The 26,689-nt window shown below is 42.0% G+C and overlaps 1 protein-coding gene across 1 annotated transcript in view; it reads left to right on the forward strand.

The window, feature by feature from the left end:
- The window catches only part of LIMCH1 (LIM and calponin homology domains 1), a 323,950-nt gene that overhangs the window by 181,358 nt on the left and 115,903 nt on the right, over positions 1-26,689 (forward strand). Inside the window, exons 7-11 of the mRNA XM_044276674.1 lie at positions 2,552-2,747; positions 13,678-13,930; positions 23,199-23,441; positions 25,024-25,299; positions 25,610-25,864. Of these exons, the coding sequence (XP_044132609.1) occupies positions 2,552-2,747; positions 13,678-13,930; positions 23,199-23,441; positions 25,024-25,299; positions 25,610-25,864 (1,223 nt within the window). The remainder of the gene's footprint in view (positions 1-2,551; positions 2,748-13,677; positions 13,931-23,198; positions 23,442-25,023; positions 25,300-25,609; positions 25,865-26,689) is intronic.

Here is a 26,689-nt window from a genome sequence, read left to right on the forward strand (position 1 = left end):
TGTAAAGGTTTCCGTTTTTAATTCCGTCTTACAATTCTGTTATTTTCCGTTATAAGCATTTTATAATGGAAAGCAATAATGGAATTGAAAACGCCAATGTGACCCCCCCTCCTCCCCCTTGTTCTGCTAATTTATATTCTTTTGTGATCAAATGGCAAGAAACTTAAACCATCAATCTAAGGCCCCGTTCACACAACCACACAACTACATTTCCATATTTCCGGTCCGCATACGCTCTTCTTTTTTTTTTTTGCAATTTTTTTTTTGCAATTTTTTTTTTTATTGAAAAGCGTATTTTCAATGGAAAAAAAGGTTGCTTTTTAATGGAATTTTTTTTATTTAATATAGGTGTTTTTTTTATTCGTTTTTTTTTACCAGCCTACTGGAAATTACTGAAGGCTGGTCTGGGGCCTACATCAGAGCCCTACCAGCATTCACACACATCGGCACCCCCCGATTGCATTTGCAGGGTGCTGATGGGAAACAGAGTGAGTCCGCTCCCTCTGTCAGCACGTTACATGCGGCGGGCGCCATTGCCCGCGGCATGTAAAGTGTTAAACAGCCCGGATCGGCACTCCTGCTGGACCCAGCCTATGGCCCCTTAGTGACCGCCGTAAAAAGGCGTTTGGGTGGTCACTAAGGGGTTTGTAGGAATATCCTATCCTTGCCCGCAAAACGGACAAGAATAGGACATGTATCTTTTTTTTTACCCCATTGAAATGAATGGGTCTGCATCTGATCCGCAAAAAATAGTTGTGTGCCTAATGATACTTGTGAATATAAGGGAAGTGCAAGTTCCCAGGTTGAAGCATTTTGTAGTTGGTGACCCACCTGCTGCAGAATTAGAGAACTTGAATAGGAGCTGAGCTGCAGTACCCCTACATGGCCACTACACAGTGGACGAGCCTTCTGCTTCTGGCTCTGTCCACTGTATAGTTTCTGGCATTAGTGTCTGTCTGAAACGGCTGATTGGTGGGTGTCAGACCCCCCCTTCCCCCCTCCCAACGAACTGATTTTGATATCCTATCCTGAGGATAGGTTAGATAGTCCCAGAAAACCCCTTTAATTATAGTGGATTGCTGGATCTTGCTGGGCCCTAGAAAACTGGTAAGCATTGAACATTACTTGTACAGTAATTTTAAGTAGGGTACCACGTTAGGGTTTTATTTTACATAAAGTGTATTTTCATCATTGATTATGTTCCATCTTACAGGTTTGGGGAAATGTAGTGCTAATTAATGATGGATAATGCACTGCTGGAGAAACAAGCAGAAACTTGGTTGAGATAAAAATCATTATTGTCAAGATGGGGAACAACAATGAAATTGTAAAGATCAAATGTTTTGGAGGGAATTATTTTTTCTATTTTTTTAGCTATATTTTGTAACTTTGGCTGCATTTATGAATTATTTGTTAACATTCCTGAACCAAAGCGCTTGATGTTTGCTCAGCATTGTGCAATTTGTAAAGAAATAAACCTCATCTGGTCTGGTCTTGCTTGGCTGCAGATGGTTTAGCTTCTGATGGATCCCAAAGATTGAAGCAAATACCTTCAGGGAAATACGTGATGAAATATTGCAGGGTTTTTATCCCCAGCATTTCCTTGCTTGAGAAGTTTGTAGTTTGTGAGTTTGTTGGCTTTGCTACTAGTATACAGCACAGAGTACACTCGCATTGTGTATATGGTGGTAAACGTTTTGCTGACATCACTGGTCATAAATCACCTCCTCTTAGACCCTGTCCTCTGGTGACTAGATCCCACAATGCAGACAGGTCATTCATATGTCTGTATTTTCCTTTTCCTGTTTGCTGAATTCAACAGGGTCTTTATTTGGAAAGCGTTAAGGGTGTTTTATACTGACCTTTCCTCCGAAGGATTTCCCTCCTTGGCTGCACACTGCTTGCCCTGTGAAAAATGTAGCAAGACTAGACAGTCAAAGGCGGCCATTGTTCTTGTACTCAGAATTTGTGGGTCAGCTGAGGGTGTTCTTGGCCCCCTGCAGTTATGAGCTGGCAAAGACTGGTCAGTCTTTATGCATTTATATGTTTAGTACTGTACTGTCCCTTTAACATATTAGAAGACACCATGTAGATAGACATTTTTACTTGACATGCTGTTTCCAGTTGTTGGTCACCCATAAATATTACAATTCTACTTGGTATTACAGGACACCTGTCATGCACCACTCTCAGGTACTAGTTTTACTTGAAAAGTGGGAGAAATAGGTTTAAATAAAAAGCAAGTGCTCACTGATCTGGTGACTTTTCTAACCATACTTCCCTGCTCCAGGGCTTGACCCACAGGAATTAGCTTGGACGGTAATCTCGGGCAGTCATTGTCTGAAGCGGGTCACTGCTAGCGGTAGTGATTGACTAAGCAGGTGGTCCAAGACATTGCCTCCGTGTCAAGCCCTTCAGCAGGAAGTGCAGAGCTGCAGGGACTGAAGCAGTGTTGGAACAGCAGCCACAAGGGAATTTTTAACCCAGTCAGTCCCCTTGTTAAATAAAACTATTCCCCTGGAAAATGTCTTCATTTTTATTTATTTTTTAGGAAAATGAAGAAATTGAAAGTCCTAAAAGGAACATCCGTGACAGTGGTTATATAGACTGCTGGGATTCAGAGAGAAGTGACTCTCTATCTCCCCCAAGACATGGAAGAGATGATTCGTTTGATAGCCTGGACTCCTTTGGCTCTCGATCACAACAGACACCATCTCCAGATGTAATTCTGAGGGGCAGCAGTGACGGTGAGTGTCCCGAGTAACTGTGATGTCTATAAAGAACAGTCACAATGTAAGTTCTCTTCAAGTTTTACAAGACTGCACGGTATGTTATGATGTTTAACTGGTTGTGTTAGGAGTCTAGTATGTATTTGCTATAAAATGCAATTCATCCAACACATCTATATTATAGGGTTCAAAGGTTTTATACAGTACAGTACACAGGTTTTATGCAGGTGTGGAAAAATGTTGCAAAATAAGAATGCTTTAAAAAATGTAAAGTATGAAAATGCAAAATGAATGAAAATGAACTCTAAATTCAATCAATATTTGGTGTGACCACCCTTTTGCCTTTAAAACAGCATCAATTCTTCTAGGTACACTTGGGCATTTATTTTAATTTTTTTTTAAAGAGTTTTTATTTGAAACTAATGGAACAATTACATTATTAAAGGATAACTGTCACACTTAGACCCTAATTTCAATTTTCATATATGTAGTTGCTAATAACATGATATTCCAGAATCAGTTACTATTAGACTGACTTACCCTATATTTAATAAGATTCAGCCCTTAGCAACCAGTCTGCATAAAACTGCAATCTCTCTATTCAGTTAAGATGGCCGCCACTGCCCTCACCCTGAGGCTAATCCCGCCTGCCCTCACTAGCCAGTAACAATAGCCCCCCAAAAGTGTCAGTAACCAGAGCCCTCCCCTCTAAAGGGTTAATCTCCTGCAGCACAAAGGGGTCCTTACCACATGTTGCTTTCATTTATACAGTGAGCAGACGGCAGATCTCCCTTCCCTGGTCTGTGCTGCTCCAACTCTGCATTCTCCAGCTCTGCTGAGTGAAGGAGCGTCTGCCAAGCGCAGGGACAGGGAGAAGTGCACACAGCCCAGGCACTGTTATCAGCTGCTGGGGAGGACCTGGCTTTAATCATTTACTTACAGTCCATGGCTGTCAGTAATCTGACCTTGCAGGCTGCCTGCTTCTGCGTCCTCCGTCCTTCAACACATAGACGGACCCTGCATAGCAACCCTATTTTAAGCACAGGTAAAAATAGGCAGTACAGGGAACAAAACTGTGGAAATAAGGGGTAATTGAATACACAGTGAAAAGTTTAAATAGGGCCACCAAGGTGATTTTAATCACCACAATCCAATACTCCCAAAAAAAAAAAAAAATGACAGTTATACTTTAAACAAAGCATAAATTGTACTTACCCCCCCAATCACCCAACTCCGAACCTCCCCATCCCCGCGATGCATCTCATTCTCTTAATCAAATAATAAAATTAATATAGAAAAAAAGAATACATAGTTTGAGGGCAGGAGGGAAAAGGGGAAGGGATCACAAAAGGAGACCTACCACTTCCATTCTCCCTATATCTTGGACCATTTTTCTTTAGAATTCCTCTGGGTGTATTCTCCCAGAATATTCTCATCTCTTGACTGTGTTTACTAAATGTATTCATTATTAAAGGGATTCTGTCACCTCGTTTTAGCTTATAGAGCTGCGTACATGCACGGCTAGATCGCCGCTAGCATGTCCGCAATATACCGGTCCCATAGCGCCGTGTCCGTTTATTGTGTTTAAAAAAATATTTTATAGATATGTAAATGAGCCTGGTAAGGTGCCCAAGGGGCTGTACTAACCTTCTTGGAGCCCAGACACGCCCGCTGTGAAGGAGCCCAGCACTGCCTGCGTCGTCCTCCGAATCTCCTCCTTGCTCACAGTTAGATCGCCGTAATCCCGCCGTAAGGTGAATGTCCAATTGGCCATTCACCTTAACCGATGCTGTGGGGTTAGAGTATAAATTGTGGATACGGGCCATCATTGTCTCACCCAATTCCACATACTTCAATGTTTAAAACATAAATGTCCAATCTACTCTGTCAAACGCTTTGTTAGCGTCGGTTGAGAAGAGAAACATGGGCAATTTAGACGTAATCCCATGATATATCATAATTATGGCCCTAGTGGTGTTATCTGTTATCCCGGGCCTCCCTCATGGGCATAAATCCAGTTTGGTCTAAGTGGATAATTTGTTGCAAAGACGGACAGCTACGATTTTGGAGAATAATTTTAGGTCAACATTGATAAGGGAAATGGGTTGATAACTTTGACACAGATGGATCTTTTCCCTTCCTTGGGAATGACTTTAATATAAGCCCTGAAGGTGGACAAAAACTGCGAGGACAGTATGTCAATGAAAGATTTATAGAATGACAAGGGCAGGCCGTCCGGACCGGGTGCTTTGCCCGCTTGGATATCCTTGATGGCCGATTTCAAGTCAGCAGCCGACGGGGCATTCCAGGATGGCAATTGCTACCGTGGAGAGGCAACCAAGACCCGGGGCCGATGTACGAATCGATTTTGTATATTCGCTTCTGGGTTCTGAGCTGTGAACATGTCTCTATCCCGGGAAGCAAGCATCTTGACCAATAGTGCTCTTTGCTGCCCTCCAGGGATCGGTTTGCCCCCAGGAATCCGGTGGGCCCTCTCGATTTAGAAACAATGGTGAAAAGTGCTCCTTCCTAAAGTTCACAAAGATTAAGGATTAGGGTTGTTTCGGGGTTTTAAAACTTCGATACCCAATCGATACTTTTATGCCAGTATCGATTCGGTATCAGGATGTTCATTTTTTTATACTAGACTTTCCTTTCCTATCATTGGTGGTGCAGTGCGCCCTCCCCCCCAGTATTACTCATTGGTGGCGCAGTGCGCCCCCACCCCCACCCCCCAGTATTAAAATCATTGGTGGCAGTGGCCACAGGGTCCCCTCTTCATTGGTGGCAATGGCAGCTTGTGATCGGAGCCCCAGCAGTGTAATCCTGGGGCTCCGACCGGTTACCAGGGCAGCCAGGACGCTACTGAAGCCCTCCATGGTAATCTCCCTGCTGCTGTGTGTACTATGCACAGGACAGCAGGGAGAGAAGTGTAAGATCCTTTTCACCCTGATAGAGCTCTATTAGGGTGAATAGGACAAGGGATTAAAAGATCTAGCCCCTAAGGGCAATAGTTATTAAATAAAAAAATATAAAAAGTTAAGTATAAATCGCCCCCTTTCCCAATTTTACATATCAAATATATAAACAATAAATAAACATATTACATATCGCCATGTATAAAATGTCTAAACTATTAAAATATTAAAAAAAACTCCTATGCGGTGAACGCCATAACAGAAAAAATAAATAAATAAAAACCGCACGATTTGCAATTTATTTATTTTTAGTCACCTTGCCCCCCCCAAAAAAAATTTGGATAGGAATGTTCAATTATGTGCCGGACGTTTTTATAAAATGTGGAATGCACGTGGCTTTTTTGGTGTTTTATTTTTTTCGCATGGTATCGAGTATCACAATACTTTTTTATGGTATCGAAACCATTTTGATATCAAAATTTTGGTATCGAAACAACTCTATTAAGGATTGTACCGTTCCAGCTGGGTTTTTTTTTCCTCTCCACCCTCAGGGAGCCAGAGGATTCTAACATTAGATCTTCTCGACCTATCTTCCAGGTCCACAACTTTTTTTTTTTTTTTCAAATTGGCAATTTCAGGTTTAAATACTTTTACTTATTGGTCTAGGGTATTCAGTCTTTTCTATATCGATGGCTCTATCTCGTATCTTTGTTAGGTCATCTTTTGTTATAGCCACGTCTGTCTGGTTTGTCCCCAGTTGCAATGCGACATTATGTATCACCTTTCCGTTATTTTTGACGGCTGATAGAATCTCCTCCAATGGAGAAAACTCCCCCATTGGAGCATCCATTTCGTCCGCCCTCTCAACCTCTCCACTCTGAGGATATTTATCTGGCGTCTCATCTAGTCTGGGTTCTAGGGTGTTTTCTCATATTTATATCCTGTTTCCCCTTTTGTCCGGCCCTGATATTTACATTTGGTGATTTTAAGAATTGCTTAATTCTAGCAGAGTCTACCACTCTCTGTCCTGATTTGGATGATGATGAGTCTGTTGATCGCCTTGATTTGTTTTTTGTTCCCCCCCCCTTTATTTTTCCTTTCCCTTTTCCTTTCTCTACTTTTATTTATTATTATAAATGAACCAGGGAGAGGAAAAGACAGGAGAAACAACATGGATAAATCTCACCACGCTGGAGTGGTCTTCGGAGAGGACAGGGGCCTCAGGCTCTTACTCGGCTTCTTTCCAGGAATGCGGGGGAGAGAGGGATAGAGTGCCTCCAAGAAGTGTAGAATACGGTCCTTATATTGACACGGAGTGGGGCACTAATCCTCTAATACTTCTGAGGCGACGCACCAGAGATCCGGACATCACACTAAGGTCCAGGGGACCAAAAAAACAGACAGAACACGGAGCCACAGTAGAGAAACAGAGGGCCGGAACAGAGGACGAACACACGCCACACTATGCAGGGGGACCAGAGGAAGCGGGACAGAGACCAGGAGGAAAATCGGGAGTAGATGCGCTAGTCACGCGTGATGTTTCTCTCTCGCCTCACAGTTCTTAGCCGAAGTCAGCCAGGCAGCCCAACCGGAACCACGCACAGAACCATCAGTGCAGAGGGTAAATACCAAGGGCGGCAAGGAGGAACAGGAGCGGAGAGAGGCAGGTGATAGGGCTCATACGGGTCAAGAGTAATTTCCTCGTTCTGTGTCCCAGGTCTTAGCACATATCTCGGGCGTAGTGATTCAGAGGTCTTGGACGTGTTAATCCAGCAGGAGTGCTAAATTCGCGGCAAAAGATTCATAGGAGGTGGGTAAGGGGGGAGGACGAGGTGGTGACATCACTTCCTCACTTCCCCATGTCATCACATCTCCCAAACACTATAAGTGTTGCGCACAGTTTTTTAAAAACCTTGGCAGGGAGTGTGTTTCAGACATCTTGGAGAACTAACCACAAATCCACTTTGGATGTAGGTTTGCTCAAATCCTTCTCTCTCTTCATCTAATCCCAGAGTGACTCAATGATGTGGAGATAAGTGCTCTGTGGGTGCCATATCATCACTTGTTCTTCTTTACACTGAAGATGGTTCTTAATTGCACGGCCATATATTTTTGCGGTAATTTTTCTGCTGCAGAAGAATTTTGGAGCCAATCAAACACCTCCCTGATAGAATTGCATGAAGGATAAGTATCTGCCTGCATTTTTCAGCATTGAGGATACAGTTAATCCTGAAGATGTTGAAGGCTTTGGACACTGTGTCGGACCAAGGAAACATCATATTTACTTCCCTTCGAAATCTTAAGATGTCCAACAGTGCTGTCAGATCAGAACTAGCAGAAACTAGTGGAACCGAGGTACACCATCTTCTGTTCGGATATTCGGATAAGTCTGGACAGAATTGCAGCCAAAAAGCCATAACTTTGTGGAAACGAGGCATTACTCAACTATGCATTAAACATAAGCAACATGGTGCAGAAAAATGGCAATAGGCGCTTCTGACTGATGAGTCAAAATTTGAAATATTTGGCTGTAACAGAAGACAGTTTGTAAGCTGAAGAGCTGGAGAGCTGTAGTATTCAGTGTCTGCAGTCAACAATAAAGCATAGTGGAGGTTCCTTGCAAATTTGGGTCTGCATTCCAACAAATTGCATTGGGATTTGGTTGCAATTAATGGTGAGAAATACAGTCAGATACTTATCACCATGTAATACCATCAGGGAAGCGACTGATTAGCTCCAAATTTATTCTGCAGCATGACTACAACTCCAACATACAGCCAATGTCATTAAGAACTATCTTCAGCAAAGAAGAACAATAAGTCCTGGAGGTGAGGAATATGGCCAACACAGAGCCCTCATCTCAACATCACAGACTCTGTCCGGGATTATATAAGACAGAGACAGATGATTTGAACAAGATTACATCCACAGAAGATTTGTGGTTTGTTCTGCCGATAACTTCCCTATTGTATCTCCTCCCTGTAATGTCCTCTGTTAGCACATAATAATGGCCTGGGCATGATAGCAGTTGTAATTCTTTCACTCCCTTTCTGTATCAACAAATAGCAAATTCTTGAAGGCAGCGAGAAAAGGAGTTGAATATCGCAGTTAGGCACCATGTTTGTTGAGTACGGCAATTATTTAACTTATAGATTTCTAGTGTCACTTGGCTGGCACAGTTATATAGATTATGGTTTCCATTCTTTGTGTCGTCACCCAATCCTGGGTATGATGTCCTTCTTTTGCTGGTGTAATATTCTCCCTTTTGGGGTCATGAAAGAGGTCACCCTAGTGCTAGTAGACACACACCGTAATAATGACTACAATGTGTGTGCTGAGGCGAGGCCCAGACCATAAGGCATGTCTGGCATCCATTACGACCTGGGCCTCATTCCTCAGTCGTGATTTCTCCAGCAGACACAATGCAGTGACATCATCTCACCTGCTGGACTGATTGGAAAAGTGAATGGGCCGAGGATCATCCCCCAGCCTGTCCTTGTCTACTCATCCCAATAAGTGCGATCACTTCCCTGCATTACGCCTGCCGGGGAGAGCAGGATGGGCTCAGTTCATTGGGAGAACGAGTCTAGGTGAGTATTACTGTTCACATATATAATGGAGGCACTACTTTGTGTGTGTACCAAGGGGGTATAACTACTGTTCAGAGGCAGTAAGGGGACATAACTACCATATGGGGGCACTGAGGGGCATTGCTACCATGTGCGTGCACTAAGGGGACATATCTACTGTGTGGGGGCACTAAGGCCATATAACTACAGTGCGGGGGCAGTAAAGGTAAGGGGGCACAACTACTGTGTGGGGGCATTAAGTGTAAAGGGGCATAACTATTGTGTGGGGGCAGTAACAGGGCTTAAAGGGAACCTGTCACTGGGATTTTGTGTATAGAGCTGAGGACATGGGCTGCTAGATCGCCACTAGCACATCCGCAATACCCAGTCCCCATAGCTCTGTGTGCTTTTATTGTGTAAAAAAAATGATTTGATACATATGCAAATTACCCTGAGATGAGTCCTGTACATGAGATGAGTCAGGGACAGGACTCGTCTCAGGTTAATTTGCATATGTATCAAGTCGTTTTTTTTACACAACAAAAGCACACAGAGCTATGGGGACTGGATATTGCGGATATGCTAGCGGCCATCTAGCAACCCATGTCCTCAGCTCTATACACTAAATCCCGGTGACAAGTTCCCTTTAACTACTGCTCTGTGGGGGCACTAAAGAAGCATAACTGCTAAATTGATGGTGGGTTCTATGACAAGCATAGGCGCTCTTGACTAGCCGTGGGAATGGGGTTGCGGGAAAGTGGAAAGTCCCTGGGGGGGGTTGTCCATTCAAAAATTTCATATGGGTACCAGTGTTTTCTAGTTATACCCCTGAAACCTGCCTCACATTTTATTGCACATTCCCTTTGCAGCTACTATTACCAAAATAGTACTCACCCTGACAAGAAGTCACCTGGTTTCTAGGCCCCCTCAAATGATACCCGTCAGAGTAATGTTAAAGAGATATATATTCTGAGTATTTATTGGACAAATTACACTATTGGGGTCATTTATCAAACTGTTTTAAAGTAGAACTGGCTTAGTTGCCCATAGCAACCAGATTCCCCTTTTCATTTTCTAAAGGAGCTGTCAAAAATTAAAGGTGGGATTTGATTGGTTGCTATGGGCAACTAAGCCAGTTCTACTTTATACCAGTTTGATAAATGACCCCATATTTACATACATTGACTGAAGTGGAGTCAGACGTTAGATGTTCATCGAAAGTAATGAAACCAATATTCTGTTCTGAATTTCTGAACTGTAAAACTGTCTATTGTTGTAGTGAGAACTTTCTGGTATTCCTGAGCAATTCCAGGACAGGTTCATTTTATAGCCGAAAACCCTGAGCTTGAATAAACAGGTTTCAGGCACCTTCACGGTTCTCGGGCTGCCGGATATTTACCTAGCTTTTATTTGATTTGTGCAGACTAAATCACTCAAACTTTTGTGACTATGTCAGGAGTATGCATTAAATATGAAATGTGGTACAGTAAGGGATTTAGACATCCTCAGCTGCACGTTATTGTGAGTTTCTTCATATCATTTCAGTATATTCTTTGTGTTCACAAAGTTTAACTGTTTACCGCCCACCCGCTCACCATGTACATTGGGGCAAGCATTTCTGTACAGACACTTTAAAGCATCCTCATTGAGACCGTAGCTATGCTCTAATCTGCTGCGGGAGCGGGGAGTCCGCTGTCAGTGACTGCATGGCTTCCCTTAGAGGGGATGTTTTTTACTGTCCCTGCCTTTCCAGTCGATGCATACACAGTTTTCAATGAGCACTCTGTATACAGATCAGGAGGCGGAAGATCATTGCCGCTTCCTGTTATTGTCATGTGAACATTGAGGGATAGGAGTCTTCGGAACTGGCTGGGCCTTAGCAGACCTAGATCAGCTCCGACAGTCTTGCTCCTTCTCCGCTGCTCCGAGTAGTGGGGCAACCACAAAGGCTCTGCTTCAGCAAGTGGTGCAGCAGCTGTTCATGCGCCACTCCCCAGTTATGTAGAGCTGCATGCACAGTCTCTGCTTTAGTAGCGGAGCAGCAGCGCAGGAGTGAGATTGTCAGGCTTGCCAATAGCTGTCCATGAAGTGGCAGGACGAGGGTCCTCCGCTTCAGGAATACCCCGTCGCAGGTGCAGAAGTCTAATGAGACACATAGATTCTTATGCATTGGTTTGCTCATCTCTGCAGAAGTGTGAATTTTATCATCCCCATAGAATAGTATAGTTTACTGTAAACTATTTTAAACATTGGCCACTCTCTAAATGCTTACACAATGTTGTAATGCCCTTATTAAAGCATCCTTGGCCGAATAGCTGAAGAATGTAATAAAGTTGAAAACTGTACAGAAAACAAACAAGCGGCGGAGGAAATAAGACCTAGTGTATATATGTGAAAATCAAGGATTGAGGCTTGGCAGGAAGACTTGCTAGGATACCCGACATGGAAACAAAGCAAGGTTAAGTGGTTTTGCTATAAATCTGCCCACACAAGAGTTGGGTTTCAGTGTTGACATTTGCTCGAAACATAATGAAATATTTAGAAAGCACTTATGCCGATCAGCTGCAAAATGAGCCCTAAATATGCACAGCAGGAGCTGGAAGATCTGACAGCTTTAACAAGTCTCAGGATAAGTTTTGGCAGATTACTTGGAGTCTGTTATGAATCTGGCATCTAAAGAAGATTCCATTGACATAATATTATATATAATATATATATAGGTTATCTCCTACATTCCTCTGTTCTTGTTCACTGTGGGTCTAAAAGAGACTGCTTCTTAAGTTGGGTTCATATCTGTGTCCCTATGTCAGTTTTTATGTTCCATCATAGGAGCAGAAAAACAAAAATAACAGTAATGACGGATCCACCATATGGTGGACATCAATGGTACACCCAACAGACCCATGTTGACTATAATGGGTTCTACTGGGTTTCTATCATGGCATCTGTTGTTTCATAAAAAAATTTAACTAAATAATGAATGGGCAATGGAGGCTCCTAATAGAACCTCCAACACAGGTGAACCCAGTGTTTGGAGGCAAGTTCTTTACTCAGTACAACGAATGAAGAATGGGAACTGTGTAACACCATTTACATTATATTGATCAACAACTTAAAGAGGCTCTGTCAGCATGATCAACCCTATTAAACCTGGTAGGGTTTAGCATTATGATTAAAACTATACCTTTCCTTTGTCTATATGCTAAACAGCTGCAAGCTGCAGAGACATGTGTTTTTATTCCTATGCAAATGAGAAAGTTGGAGCAATAGGGGGCGGGCTGAATCCTTGGAGCACTACTTTTGTAACACCCCCTGTGCACTGCACACTTCCCCTTCACCTTGATTGACAGGGCTAAATATCCGCATGGTGAGGGCAGAGCTGTGTCCTAGCATGCACATATATTATACACAACTTGCTATAGCCTTACAATAATGAGAATAGTAGATTTCTATGTTTAGAAAGCTAATATACCGTACATTTCAATATATAAAAAAAACAGTAATATGTGTTAACTTTCTAAGTATAGAAAAAGCATTTCTCTCTATGAAGTAAGGCTTTGTGGTAAGTGGCCTGCTTGCATGTAGAGATCCTAAGTTCAAGCCCCACGAAAGACTCGTGTTTTTTTCTTCTTCTGTTTTCTCCCACATTCAACCCATAATTAAAGACTATAGCTTTACTATATTGAGAATAGTGTTTTTATCCTTAGAAACCTAAAACAAAATTACTGGTTTGTTCACATGCACAATGTATGATTATAAAGAAACCAGGAATATGTATTAGCTTTCCAAGTATAAAACACATTATTCTCAATATGATAAGACTATAGCATTTTATTATGGGTTAAATGAGGGGGCAGAAAAATATCTGAAGAAAAATAATCTGGAAGTCTCTCCGAAGATGCAAACCTCTATATGCAATGCTGACCACTTAACTCCAGGCTACAGCCTTATATTGAGGGCTGTGGTTTTTCTATACATAGAAAGCCAATACATATTACTCTATTCATTATAATCATTTATTGTGTCTGTGACTAAAGCAGTAATATTTATTAGCTTTCTAAGCATAGAAATCCACTTTTCTCAATGTGGTAAAACTATGGTACATAATGTATATGATATGGGCATGCTAGGACACAGCTCTGCCCTCAGCATGATGCTGTATAGTCCTTTCAATCAAGGGAAGGGGGAGTATCCAGAGCACAGGGGTGTTACAAAAGCAGTGCTCCAAGGATAAAGTACTGCCGCCTGGTCCTCCATCTTGCTCATTGGCATATTAATAAAATGCAGATATCTATGCAGCTGTTTAGCAGGCAGACCAAAGAAATGTATCATTTTAATCAGCATGGTGAGCCCTACCAAGCAGTGTGCCTGGTTTAATAGGGTTGATCATGCTGACAGAGCCTCTTCTAACCATCATTCTGTGCGCTAATAATTGTTTTGTATTTGATGTTCAATTTTTAGGAAGGGGAAGTGATTCAGAGTCTGATTTACCTCATCGACGGCTACCTGATGTTAGGAAAGATGATATGTCTGCCAGACGGGTCTCTTTTGGCGAAAACAAAATAATAGTGCCTTTTAACCAGTACCTCCCCAACAAAAGCAACCAGACGTCATACCTCCCAGCTCCCCTGCGCAAGAAGAAGGCTGAACGGGAGGATTACCGAAAAAGTTGGAGTACCGCCACTTCACCACTAGGTGGAGAAAGGCCATTCAGGTAATATTGTACTCCCATATCCACTGTGAGATGCTTCCTGCATAGACATCTCAGAAAGAGTTTTATCATAAATATAACCCTGTCATTATGGTGCTGTCTCTTAGTGCAGGACATGCTGATTTCAGCGGTTTGTCACTTATGAGTTAATCTAAAAGTTGTTTTTAGGAAACTGCTGCAGCAAATCCAGTGGGCTCCACTCACCCTATTCACATCAGTGACCCTTTTGGACTCAGGAAATAATTATTAGGTTCAGTACCCAGAGGCTAGATAATTCCCGTATATAAAACATAACATTCCACTCTCTCCCACTGCTGATTGACAGGAATATTCCTATTTCTTTTCATGGGGAAAAACGTGTCAATCGGCATATGAAGGTCAGGGGGAGCCCAGGAGTCATTTATATAATTGGACTTGCTGCAGTGGACTCCTTGCTGTGGCAGTGCATTGTGCAGTTTAAAATGCAAGTGGAGTAGTTAAATTACACTTTATATGAACTCATAAGTGACAGACCACTGAAACCATGTGTGACTATGCTACCCTCAGACGGAGAAGCATACGGGACCTTACAAGTCCTCTTTAATTATAAAACTATTACTGACTGCATCTACCACTAGGGGGAGATATGGAGCTAACTGCATATTTTTTACGACATTAGGCAGTCCAAGTGTTACCATTTATTGATATGTCTAAGCAGGCAATCTGGACTCTTAGGCCCCTTTCACACGTGCGAGTTTTCCGTGCGGATGCGATGCGTGAGTTGAACGCGTTGCACCCGCACTGAATCCGGACCCATTCATTTCTATAGGGCTGTGCAGATGAGCGTTGATTTTCACGCATCACTTGTGCGTTGAGTGAAAATCGCAGCATGCTCTATATTGTGCAATTTTCACGCGACGCAGGCCCCATAGAAGTTGACTCACCTTCTCCTCTTGATCGCGTAGTTCCCGGTCTCTTTACTTCTTGAATGATGAGCTGCGGGCTAAAGGACCTGTGGTGACGTCAGATGACATGCTCCATCACCACGGTGATGGACCATGTGATTGAAGCATCTGATCTGACGTCACCACAGGTCCTTTAGCCCACAGCTCATCATTCAAGAAGGAGAAAGTGAGTTCACTTTTTTTTTTTTTTTCTAACCCCTCCAGCACTATTAGGCTACTTTCACACTAGCGTTCGGGTGTCCGCTCGTGAGCTCCGTTTGAAGGGGCTCACGAGCGGACCCGAACGCAGCCTTCCAGCCTTCCCGAACAATGTAAGTCAATGGGGACGGATCCGTTTGAAGATGCCACAATGTGGCTCAATCTTCAAGCGGATCCGTCCCCCATTGACTTTACATTGAAAGTCTGGACGGATCCGTCCGAGGCTATTTTCACACTTAGCTTTTTTTTTGCCATTTTAATGCAGACGGATCCGTTCTGAACGGAGCCTCCGTCTGCATTATTATGAGCGGATCCGTTCAGAACGGATCCGCCCGAACGCTAGTGTGAAAGTAGCCTTATACTATGCATTCTGTATTCAGAATGATATTATTTTCCCTTATAACCATGTTATAATGGAAAATAATGCAATCTTCAGAACATCAATCCCAAGCCCAAACTTCTGTGAAGAAGTTCGGGTTTGGGTACCAAACATGCGCGATTTTTCTCACGCGAGTGCAAAACGCATTACAATGTTTTGCACTCGCGTGGAAAAATTGCGCATTTTCCCGCAACGCACCCGCCTCTTATCCGGGCCAAAAATAAGACGCCCGTGTGAAAGAAGCCTTAGAGATAACATAAGAAATTAATTGTCGCAATGTTAGACACAAAAATAATATGGTTTTCAAAGGTTGATGTTCACTTTAAGCTTTTGCAGTGCTGTAAGGATATTGCTCAAGGGCCCCTAGGTCACTTAAGAGAACATCACTTCCAGGATTCTATTACTTCTAAGAAACTACCGTAATATACAAACCAAAGAAACCAGACTTCTAGAATGGCAAACACTGGCGCTGACTTCTCACACTTCGTTGGCAATCTGGCTTCAGTTTAATAAAAAATGATCTAAACCCTGTCCATACGTCTGGTTTTATAGTTAATTACTTATGAAGTAGTCTGGTTCTATAAGGTAGCAGAACATTAGTCTCTGATGTATGTTATTTTCCACTGTAATATATGGCCCATCGTGTAAATGGATTATTGCTTTCCGTCCCTGTGAGTTTGCTGGTTGTAGTAGGCAGGAATTACATAGAGGTTTATGAGACATTACAGTAACATATGTGACTAGTGAGGCGCTGAGCACTTTGGGGAGGTGACTGCATTGGTTCTATTCCATAATTTTTTTTTTATTTTTTTTTTGTGAAACGGAATAGCATTCTATAACCTCCAACACATTTTTCTCTAAAGCAGACTTCTCTGGCATGCAGACAGTTTAAAATAAACCATGTTCACATGGTTTACATAAAAACTGTACTCAAACGGAGACAAGGCCGAAGTAAAATCAAGCCCTCTTAGATGTAATAAAACTGTAAGCACTGGGATAATAGTTGACATGGATACTTGCTGATTTACTTTTCACTAATGCATCAAGCTATTTTGTAGATTTTCATGGTTTGTAAACTTTTTTCTTTTATTTTTTTATTTTTTATTCCTAGCCGGCCTCCTGTCTGACCATCATTTATATCATGAGTATATTAGGCTGGTTGGACAACGCTAGTGGTAATCAATCCAAGTAGCCTCTTTAGGTGGTCGTCTTAATATGTGGCATGAAATGGTATTAAATGGGATGAATTGTATGTTGTGAAATCTTAAAGCCTTAAACCTCCCCCCAGTTATTCAGCTGGGATTGCAGTTAACTCACCACCACCTCCCACCATTTCCTCTTGCCTCGTCATAATCAAGAGGCCAAGCAATCTGAGATTTGTAGATTTGTTTGGCATGGTTTTCCTACTGGTAAGTTGGTGGTTGCTGGTGAACCTTATGAACAAAATAGTGTTTACATGTGGTTTAGGTTACAAAATGTTGTTGTACTTCATTAATCAAGGAAAATAAATCAATGGGGACCACTTATGAACACCATCTTTCCAGTGTGAGGACCCAGATAGCAAAACTTCTCAGGGCGGCTTATTGGAACTCAGAGTGATATTAGGGTGGATATTGAAGTTAGAGGACCTGTCACCACAAAATACAATGCGATCTGCAGGCAGCAGGTTATAAAGCAGAAGGAGCGGAGCAGACTGATATATAGTATTGTGGCTAAAGATTCAGATTTGTAATTTATACATTTAAACCTCTTCTCTGTCTATACTTAAGATCTCCCCGTGTACAGCTATCAGTGACTGACATCCCTGTATACACACTTAGGGCTCATGCACACGACTGTAGACGTTTTGCGATCTGCAAATTACGGTTCTGCAAAACATGTATACAAGCCGCATGCGTTCCTCCTTTGGCGGAACGGAACATCCTGCCTTCTGTAGAACTGTCCTATTCATGTCCACAAAGCAGACAAGAATAGGACATGTTCTATTTTTTTTTCCGGGGCCGCAGAACAGACATACGTATCCGGACGGCACACGGAGTGCTGTCCGCATCTTTTGCGGACCAATTGAAGTGAATGGGTCCGCATCCGATCCACAAAAAAATGCCGATCTGATGTGGACCAAAACTACGTTGTGTTCATGAGCCCTTAAACAGGGAATGCTATCAATAATTACACCTTTCCAGTGTACAACGATCTGTGACTGCCTGCTATCTCTATATACAAACTTATACAGAGAATTCTATCAATCACTGATAACACCTCCCTGGTGTACAGCTATCAGTAATTGACCGCTATCTCTGTATACACATTGACACAGAGAATGTTTTCAATCACTGATAACACCTCCTCTGTGTACAACTATGACTGACTGACAGCTATCTCTGTATACAGACCTACACAGAGAATTCTATCAATCACTGATAACACCTCCCTGGTGTACAGCTATCAGTAATTGACCGCTATCTCTGTATACACATTGACACAGAGAATGTTTTCAATCACTGATAACACCTCCTCTGTGTACAACTATGACTGACTGACAGCTATCTCTGTATACAGACCTACACAGAGAATTCTATCAATCACTGATAACACCTCCCTGGTGTACAGCTATCAGTAATTGACCGCTATCTCTGTGTACAACTATGACTGACTGACAGCTATCTCTGTATACAGACCTACACAGAAAATGCTATCAATCACTGATAACATGTCTCGGTGTACAGCTATCATCAGTGACTGACAGCTATCTCAGTACACACACTTACACCTAGAATGCTATCAATTACTAATAACACCTCCCCATGTACAGCCATCAGTGACTGACAGCTATCTATGTATACAAACTTACACAGAGAATGCTATCAATCACTGATAACACCTCCCTGGTGTACAGCTATCAGTAATTGACCGCTATCTCTGTATACACATTGACACAGAGAATGTTTTCAATCACTGATAACACCTCCTCTGTGTACAACTATGACTGACTGACAACTATCTCTGTATACAGACCTACACAGAGAATGCTATCAATCACTGATAACATGTCTCAGTGTACAGCTATCAGTGACTGACAGCTATCTCAGTATACACACTTATACAGAGAATGCTATCAATTACTGAGAACACCTCCCCATGTACAGCTATCAGTGACTGACAGCTATCTATGTATACAAACTTACACAGAGAATGCTATCAATTACTGATAACACCTCTCCTGTGTACAGAGAGAGCTTTCAGTCACTGCTAGGTCAGCTCCTTGTTATTGTAAAACATGTCTGGATTGCAGCGTTTTCTCACTATTTTGTCTTTACATATGTGGAATCTGCTGTCTTGCATAGGAGCATGTCTAACGTAAAAGTTATCCCATAGAGACAAGCACTCAGGTCAATGAAGACCTGTACTGCAGTAAACTGTTGCATGTGTTTTTTACAAATGTCTATTGTCCATTCCAAAATTGTGAATGGTTGGTTGTAAAAAATAAACATAGTATACCAAAAAGATAGTTGTCTTGACATATTCCTGTATGATTTTACTAGTATTGTAGAACAGCAAGCTATTTTAAAAAAAAATCTGAAAATACTGGTTCAATATGTACTGCTCTTGGAAAGAATTGTACTGTTTTGAGGAGGTTAAGGTCACCCTCTTGTAGCCCACCTCCAAGTTTTTGACAATGATAACCCTGCAATAACTGGTATTGCATAACAGCAAGCTATTTGTAAAAAAAAACCTTAAAATACTGTTACAATGTGTACTGTTTTGAGGAGGTTAAGGTCACCACCTGCCAACTTTTTGACAATGATAACCCTGCAATACCTTTTCTGTGGAGGACCCCCCAGAACAATTAGAAAGCCATTCTCTTTATGAGACAACCATTAGTGACTGTGCTGTGTATATCATTTCTGATGCAGTATTGCTGTATTATTCTGGGTGATCACATAATAGGACATCACTGATACCACCTCCCCCTGTGTACAACTAGCAGTGACTGACAGCTCTCTCTGTATACACACTTACACTGAGAATGCTATCAGTCACTGATAACACCTCCTCCGTGTACAGCTATCAGTGACTGACAGCTATCCCCAGGGGTGCACCTAGCCTTTCTGCTGCCTGAGGCAAAAACTGAAACTGTGCCCCCCATGCCAATTTCTTAACCTAATCCCTTTGTCACAATGAAAGCGCTCATTACCCATGGTTCTTCTGTTGCCCCTTCCTGGTGCTGCTTGAGGTGATCGCCTCACCTGGCCTCATTGGTGGTGCAACCCTGGCTATCCCTGTATATATATTTACACAATTACTGAAACACCTCCACTGTGTACAACTGAAGTTAGATAAAGCAGAGATATAAATGAATAAATTACAACTTTTACTGAATCTTTTCCCATAAAACTATGTAACAATCTGCTCAGTTTCTCCTGCTCTATAACCAGCAGCCTGTAGATTGCTTTGTATTTTGTGGTGACAAGTCCTTCTTAACTGCATTGAAATCTTTAGGTACTTACTAGAGCTAGACCACACACATTGCTGGGTACAAGTGGAGGAATGAAACAATTTTCTGATTCCAGCACCTAGTATTACAGTAGAGGAAAAAGAGTCTGCTTTTCTGCTAACTTCTAACAGCAGACGTTGTGTGATTAGGACGCTGTCTTACATTTAGAATTGGTGGTGGATCCGCCGAAGTTATGTATAGGTCGGCGCCTCTTCATAACTGCGGCAGATCCACCGCCAGTGCAGGGCTTTTATTAAGACCATCATCTAAAACGTCGGTCTTAATAAATGTGCCCCAAACACTTCTATACATGGACTATATTAGGCAACTGATCTACAGTAAGAAACCGTATTTGAACACTCTGCGATTTTGCAAGTTCTCCCACTTAAAAATGGAGGTGTCTGAAATTAACATTGTAGGTGCATTCCCGCTCTGAGAGACAGAATAAAAAATCAGGAAATCACATTGTATGATTTTTTTTTAATAATTTATTTGTCTTGCATTGCTGAACATAAGTATTTGAACACCTGAGAAACATCAAGAATTCTGTCTCTCAAAGACCTGTTACTGTGCCTTTAAAAAGTCCACCTCTACTCCACTCCACTCATTAATATAACTTAGTAGCACCTATCTGAGCTCTTTAAAGACCCCTGTCCACCCCACAGTCAGTCAGACTCCAACTACTACCATGGGCAAGACCAAAGAGCTGTCAAAAACACCAGAGACCAAATTGTGGGCCTCCACAAGGCTCAAAAGGGTTACAGGGCAGTTGCCAAGCAGCTTGGTGAAAAAAGGTCAACTTTGGAGCAATTGTAAGAAAATGGAAGAGGCTAAAGTTGACCGTCAGTCTCACTCGGACTGGGGCTCCATGCAAGATTTAACCTCGTAGGTTATCACTGATGATAAGAAAGGTGAGGAATCAGCCCAGAACTACAAGAAAGGAGCTGGTCAATGACATGAAGAGAGTTTCAAAGGTCACTGTCGGTAGAACATTAAGCTGTCATGGTTTCAAATCATGCATTGCACAGATGGTTCCCCTGCTCAAGTCATCACATGTCCAGGCCTGTCTGAAGTTTTCCAATGACCGTCTGGATGATCCAGAGGAGGCATGGGAGAAAGTCATGTGGTCAGATGAGACCAAAGTAGAACTTTTTGGCCTAAACTTCACTCGTCGTGTTTGGAGGAAAAAGAAGGATGAGTTGCATCCCAAGAACACCATCCCTACTGTGAAGCATGGGGGTGTTAACATCATACTTTGGGGTGCTTTTCTGCGAAGTGAACAGGGCGACTGCACTGTATTTAGGAGAGCATAAATGGGGCCATTTATTGTGAGATTTTGAGCAACAACCTCCTTCCCTTCCGAAACTTGACCGATCTAGATGGGATCTGTGTGGAGGAGTGGGCCAAAATCCCTGTTGCAGTGTGTGCAAACCTGGTCAAGAACTGCAGGAAATGTTTGACCTCTGTAATTGCAAACAAAGGCTTCTGTACCAAATATTAACACTGATTTTCTCAGGTGTTTAAATACTCAGCAGTGCAAGACAAATAAATGTGATTTCCTGTTTTTTTTTTTTTTTTATTCCGTCACCTACAATGTGAATTTCAGACCCCTCTATGATTTCTAAGGCCTCTTTCACACTTGCGTTGTCCGGATCCGGCGAGTACTCCACTTGCCGGAATTACATGCCGGATCCGGAAAAACGCAAGTGTACTGAAAGCATTTGAAGACGGATCCGTCTTCAAAATGCTTTCAGTGTTACTATGGCACCCAGGACGCTATTAAAGTCCTGGGTGCCATAGTAGTAGTGGGGAGCGGGGGAGCAGCATACTTACCATCCGTGCGGCTCCCGGGGCGCTCCAGAATGACGTCAGAGCGCCCCATGCGCATGGATCATGTGATCCATGCGATCACGTCATCCATGCGCCTGGGGCGCCCTGACGTCACTCTGGAGCGCCCCGGGAGCCGCACGGATGGTAAGTATGCTGCTCCCCGCTCCCCACTACAGTTTACCATGGCTGCCAGGACTTTAGCGTCCCGGCAGCCATGGTAACCATTGAGAAAAAGCTAAACGTCGCATCCGGCAATGCGCCGAAACGACGTTTAGCTTAAGGCCGGATCCGGATCAATGCCTTTCAATGGGCATTCATTCCGGATCCGGCCTTGCGGCAAGTGTTCCGGATTTTTGGCCGGAGCAAAAAGCGCAGCATGCTGCGCTATTTGCTGCGGCCAAAAAACGTTCCGTTGCGGAACGGAAGACATCCTGATGCATCCTGAAGGACGGACTGTCCATTCAGAATGCATTAGGAAAATCCTGATCAGTATTCTTCCGGCATAGAGCCCCGACGACGGAACTCTATGCCGGAAGACTATAACGCAGGTGTGAAAGGGCCCTAAGTGGGAGAACTTGCAAAATCACAGGGTGTTGAAATACTTCTGTTCCTCACTGTATATGGTTGTCGGTAGTGGGGAAATGAGGACTCTTGATGTAATTAAAGTGGCTGTTGCAAAAAACAACAACTCCTTTTTAAATGGAGACCAACCTCTTGGTCACTATAGCAGAAAACACAATTTCTCTATGCAATCACATTTTCTACTATAGTAGGAATTGAGGGCTGGGTGGACTTCTCCTTTTGTCAGTAGATCACATTAGGTTTGGCTTGAGAAACCAGTGGTTATCAGCCACTATTACTGGGGAAAGCCATGTCAGACTATTCATATGTATGGTAAACCATGTAATGCATAGACTCTTGGGGTTTACTAGAGCTGGAGATAGTCATATAAGTACTGGCTCAACACCACAAGAAAAATTTAGGGGTGGCATGGTTTACCTAGTAGTTTAATGGAAGTTTATTTTACTCTTTTTGTCTTAGGGCTGATTCACACATCCAGGAAACGTGGTCCATGTGTTGGCGATATCTCCCGGGCTGATCGCAGCTCCCCTGACCCGAACTGACTGTATCATAGTAAGTTGATACAGTCAGTTTGTATCTGATGGTGGGGTTATTGCAGCGTACTCACATCATCATGTGTGGCTGACGCATGGACCGCATTTCTCCGCCTAATCACGATCCTATGTGTCAGCCCTTACTATGAAGTTACACTCACACTGGAAGTATAAAACAGGGCCTTAAAATGAGTAATTCTTGTCTTATGCAAGTGAAATGTTATAAATATTGAAACCCCCATTATTGTTTATCTTTTTTTTTACATTTATGCTTCTCTAACATTATCATTTTTGCTGTATAACTTATTAGCCCAATTTGCTCAGAAACTATTGAGGAGGAACTTAGTGAGGGACACAGTGAGGAAGACGGGACCACAATAGTGGCTCCTCTTAAAAGGTTTCTTGGAAAAGCCAACAAGCTTAAAGAGCAATTTGAGCAGAAAGAAGAGGATACAAAGGATCAGTCTGATCCAAGTGATGTAGAGGTTCGGAAATTAAAAAGCCTTCAAAAAGTCGGAATTATGGTCATGCCTGCAGCAAAGCGATATAGCAGGTCAGCTCCTCATTATTGGAAAGCATGTCTGGAGTGCAGCGTTTTCTCACTATTTTGTGTCTTCACATATGTGGAACCTGCTGTCTTGCATAGGAGCATGTCTAACGTAAAACTTATCCCATAGAGACAACCACTCAGGTCAATGAAGGCATGTGTACTGCAGTAAACTGTTGGGAAATTGATATGCATGTGTTCTTCACAAATGTCCATTCCAAAATGTGTGAATAGTTGTAAAAAATAAACATAGTATACCAAAAAGATAGTTGTCTTGACATATTCCAGTCCACTTTTACTGGTATTGCATAACAGCAAGCTATTTAAAAAAAATATACTGTTTCAATGTGTACTGCTCTTGGAAAGAACTGTACTGTTTTGAGGAGGTTAAGGTCACCACCTGCCAACTTTTTGACAATGATAACCCTGCAATACCTTTTCTGTGGAGGACCCCCCAGAACAATTAGAAAGCCATTCTCTTTGAGACAACCATTAATGACTGTGTTGTGAATCATTTCTGATTCAGTATTGCTGTATTATTCTGGGTGATCACATAAAAGGACATGTGATCACCAGAATTTGGATATGAGGACAAAACAACTCAGTTTAACAGGGGCCACTTAGAGTGATACAGATGTCACAGGGAAGTTTTACCCTTTAACTGTGGCTCAAGTGTCATCTACACAATTCAATTCCTTCAAAAGTTTACGGTAACCTTTTAGATGATATGAAATGTTCAAATTAAAATATAATCCTAAACCTGAATTATCTAAATCACAACACAGAGATCAAATTTGCCACTTTTTTCATCAGAGCTCTCAGCAAACTCAACCATTTTTTGATGGTCTACAGTCCATCAGTGGTCTAACAACATCTAATATTCTGTTGATGGGTCAAAAAGGCAAGTTTACTGAGCAGTTAAAAAGATTTTTCCATTTTTCGTTCTGCACAGTAGATGCACCATTGAATTAAATTGGTGCCAATTTCTAAATTTGCTGAAGCCAAGCGTGAGATTAACATGCATTTGTGGTTTATGCCTTTTCATCCTTTGTTTTACAGGAGTAGCTTTATTATTAATCTTATTCCTTTAATCATTGGTGTTTATGTGGGCATGGCATGGGGTGAATGCCTGTGAATAGATGTTCTCATGCTTTGTATTCTGTCTGAGTGTTGTGGAAATTGACATCACCTTTTACTAAGTTGCTCTGGATAAGTGTCAAAAATTATATAATGCACTACTGGGAATCTAAACCTTTTGTGTAATGGTCAAAAATAACAATATACAGTGTATGATTTGATCACTTGCATTCAATCATAAATTATTTTAAGGAATCCTTCAGCTTCCTGTGCCCTTCTTTGGAGAAGTTTTGGCCTAAATATGTTATTTCATCTCTATATAAGGAGACCAGAAGAATTGTATTTTTGAGGAAATGACCCTGTTTGTTACTAATTGTCTGCTTGAGTGGTCACAAGAATGGACTGTGTCCTATCTAACCACTAATGTTCTGCATGTTGGACCTGCCTTTTTCAGTTTGAAGTGATATGAAGCTATTGGTATAGCTGTATAATGTCATTTTAACTGTCTCAGTCAAAAGCAATCTCTTGAAGACCATGAGCCAGACCTAGTGCTTCAGAAAGAGAACAGTAACCCATTAAATGTGGATTCTGAGGAGGAAGAAGAGTACAGAGTTCCAGATATTGAACGAGATGACTTGGCCACGCGGAGAGCAAGGATGAACCAACCTAAAATGTCAACCCCTTTTAATCAATATATACATGGCTCCTATATTAATAAATCAAAACCTCCTCAGGATGACTGTTTGCCTTCCACCCCTGCTTCACCTAAACATAATTTGCATAAAAGGTAAGCTCAAAATCCTGTTTGAGTGAATATAGCAAGTGAGCTACAGTATACCTACAGCATGCCTAAATTATCCAAGGAATCTACTGAAACGTTCAAAGGAACGACTGATATGGGATGCGTGTGGGTTTCAGAGTAGCAGAGTTTGACCTTGATATAGAGGCATTGGAAGAAAGCTCAACATATTTTTTTCCCATAAATGAAATATGTCTGATAGAGTTGGCATTGTGACCTGCTTTAAACAATGTGCATGGTCATAACGAAAATGCACCCCGTGACATAACCATAATCTTCTGAATTTCACTGTGTTCAGCAAACCTGAAAGCCAAGGCCAAACAATAGACTTGGCTGCTGTCAGCCTCAAGGGCAATGTAGTCCAAAGACCTGTAGATGTTGAGTCAGACCAAGAAGAGGAGAAGATTCCAGATGTACAGCGAGATGATTTAGCAAAGCGCAAAACTCATGGAGTAGCCACACATCAGAAGGAACCTAAAGTATTTGGAACGGCCTCAATAACCAAAGCTGACCTTGAAACCTGGCAGAGACTGAAGCTTTCTTCAGAAGATAGGTGTGTTACTACTTGGTTGAGTGTGAATGGGTATTTTCCAGCTGCATGTAATAGATTCTTTAGCTGCTTACACATGTCATAGGCACCTAAAACCATACATTTACACTGTAAAAATGGTTTCAGCCAATTGCTCATTGGGCAGAAAATATTACGAATTGAGAACAGGATTAAGGCAACCGAAGAGAGATTACACCATGATTAAGGCAATGGTGGAGGGAATCTAGTTTTTCTATGTCTAAATGATCTAGCTATAACGTAGATATATTGCATACAGCTTATATGGGTCTTGTAGGATTTCTATTTCATCTATTCGGATAACTGGACAATATGTGCTCTATTCTGGATAATGTATCAGTACAGTTACATCAGTTATCTAGCATGAACTTCATACAGTATGTATGATGGTCTCCCACCACTTTTACCAACTCGTATGGCTTTGGTGTGGCCTTCCAGTCACAAAAGATTTCAGTTGCGACTGATCTACTAAATCTTCTCTGCAATTTTCATCTTACAAAAGTTATGTATCTCATAGTGGTGACTATATTGACTCCAGTCTTGAGGAATACAGCCACGCATACTCTATGTGGAAATCAGTATAGACACCAGTCTTTAGACATTGACCACTATTATTTTTTAAACACATGTGGGAATGTCTAAAAAATCATGCATTTGGTGAGGTACTTTTGTGTGGCATTAGTTCATGAAGAGAATGGCAGTGTTTGGTAGTTCTCAGTTTTTACAGCTGATTTGAGTTTTACTAACTAACCCATTTTAAACAAAGAGACAACTTATTTCACATTTCTTTCTTTCTTTCTTTCTTTCTTT

This window comes from Bufo gargarizans, chromosome 1, assembly GCF_014858855.1.
Source record: "Bufo gargarizans isolate SCDJY-AF-19 chromosome 1, ASM1485885v1, whole genome shotgun sequence".
NCBI classification, from domain to species: domain Eukaryota; kingdom Metazoa; phylum Chordata; class Amphibia; order Anura; family Bufonidae; genus Bufo; species Bufo gargarizans.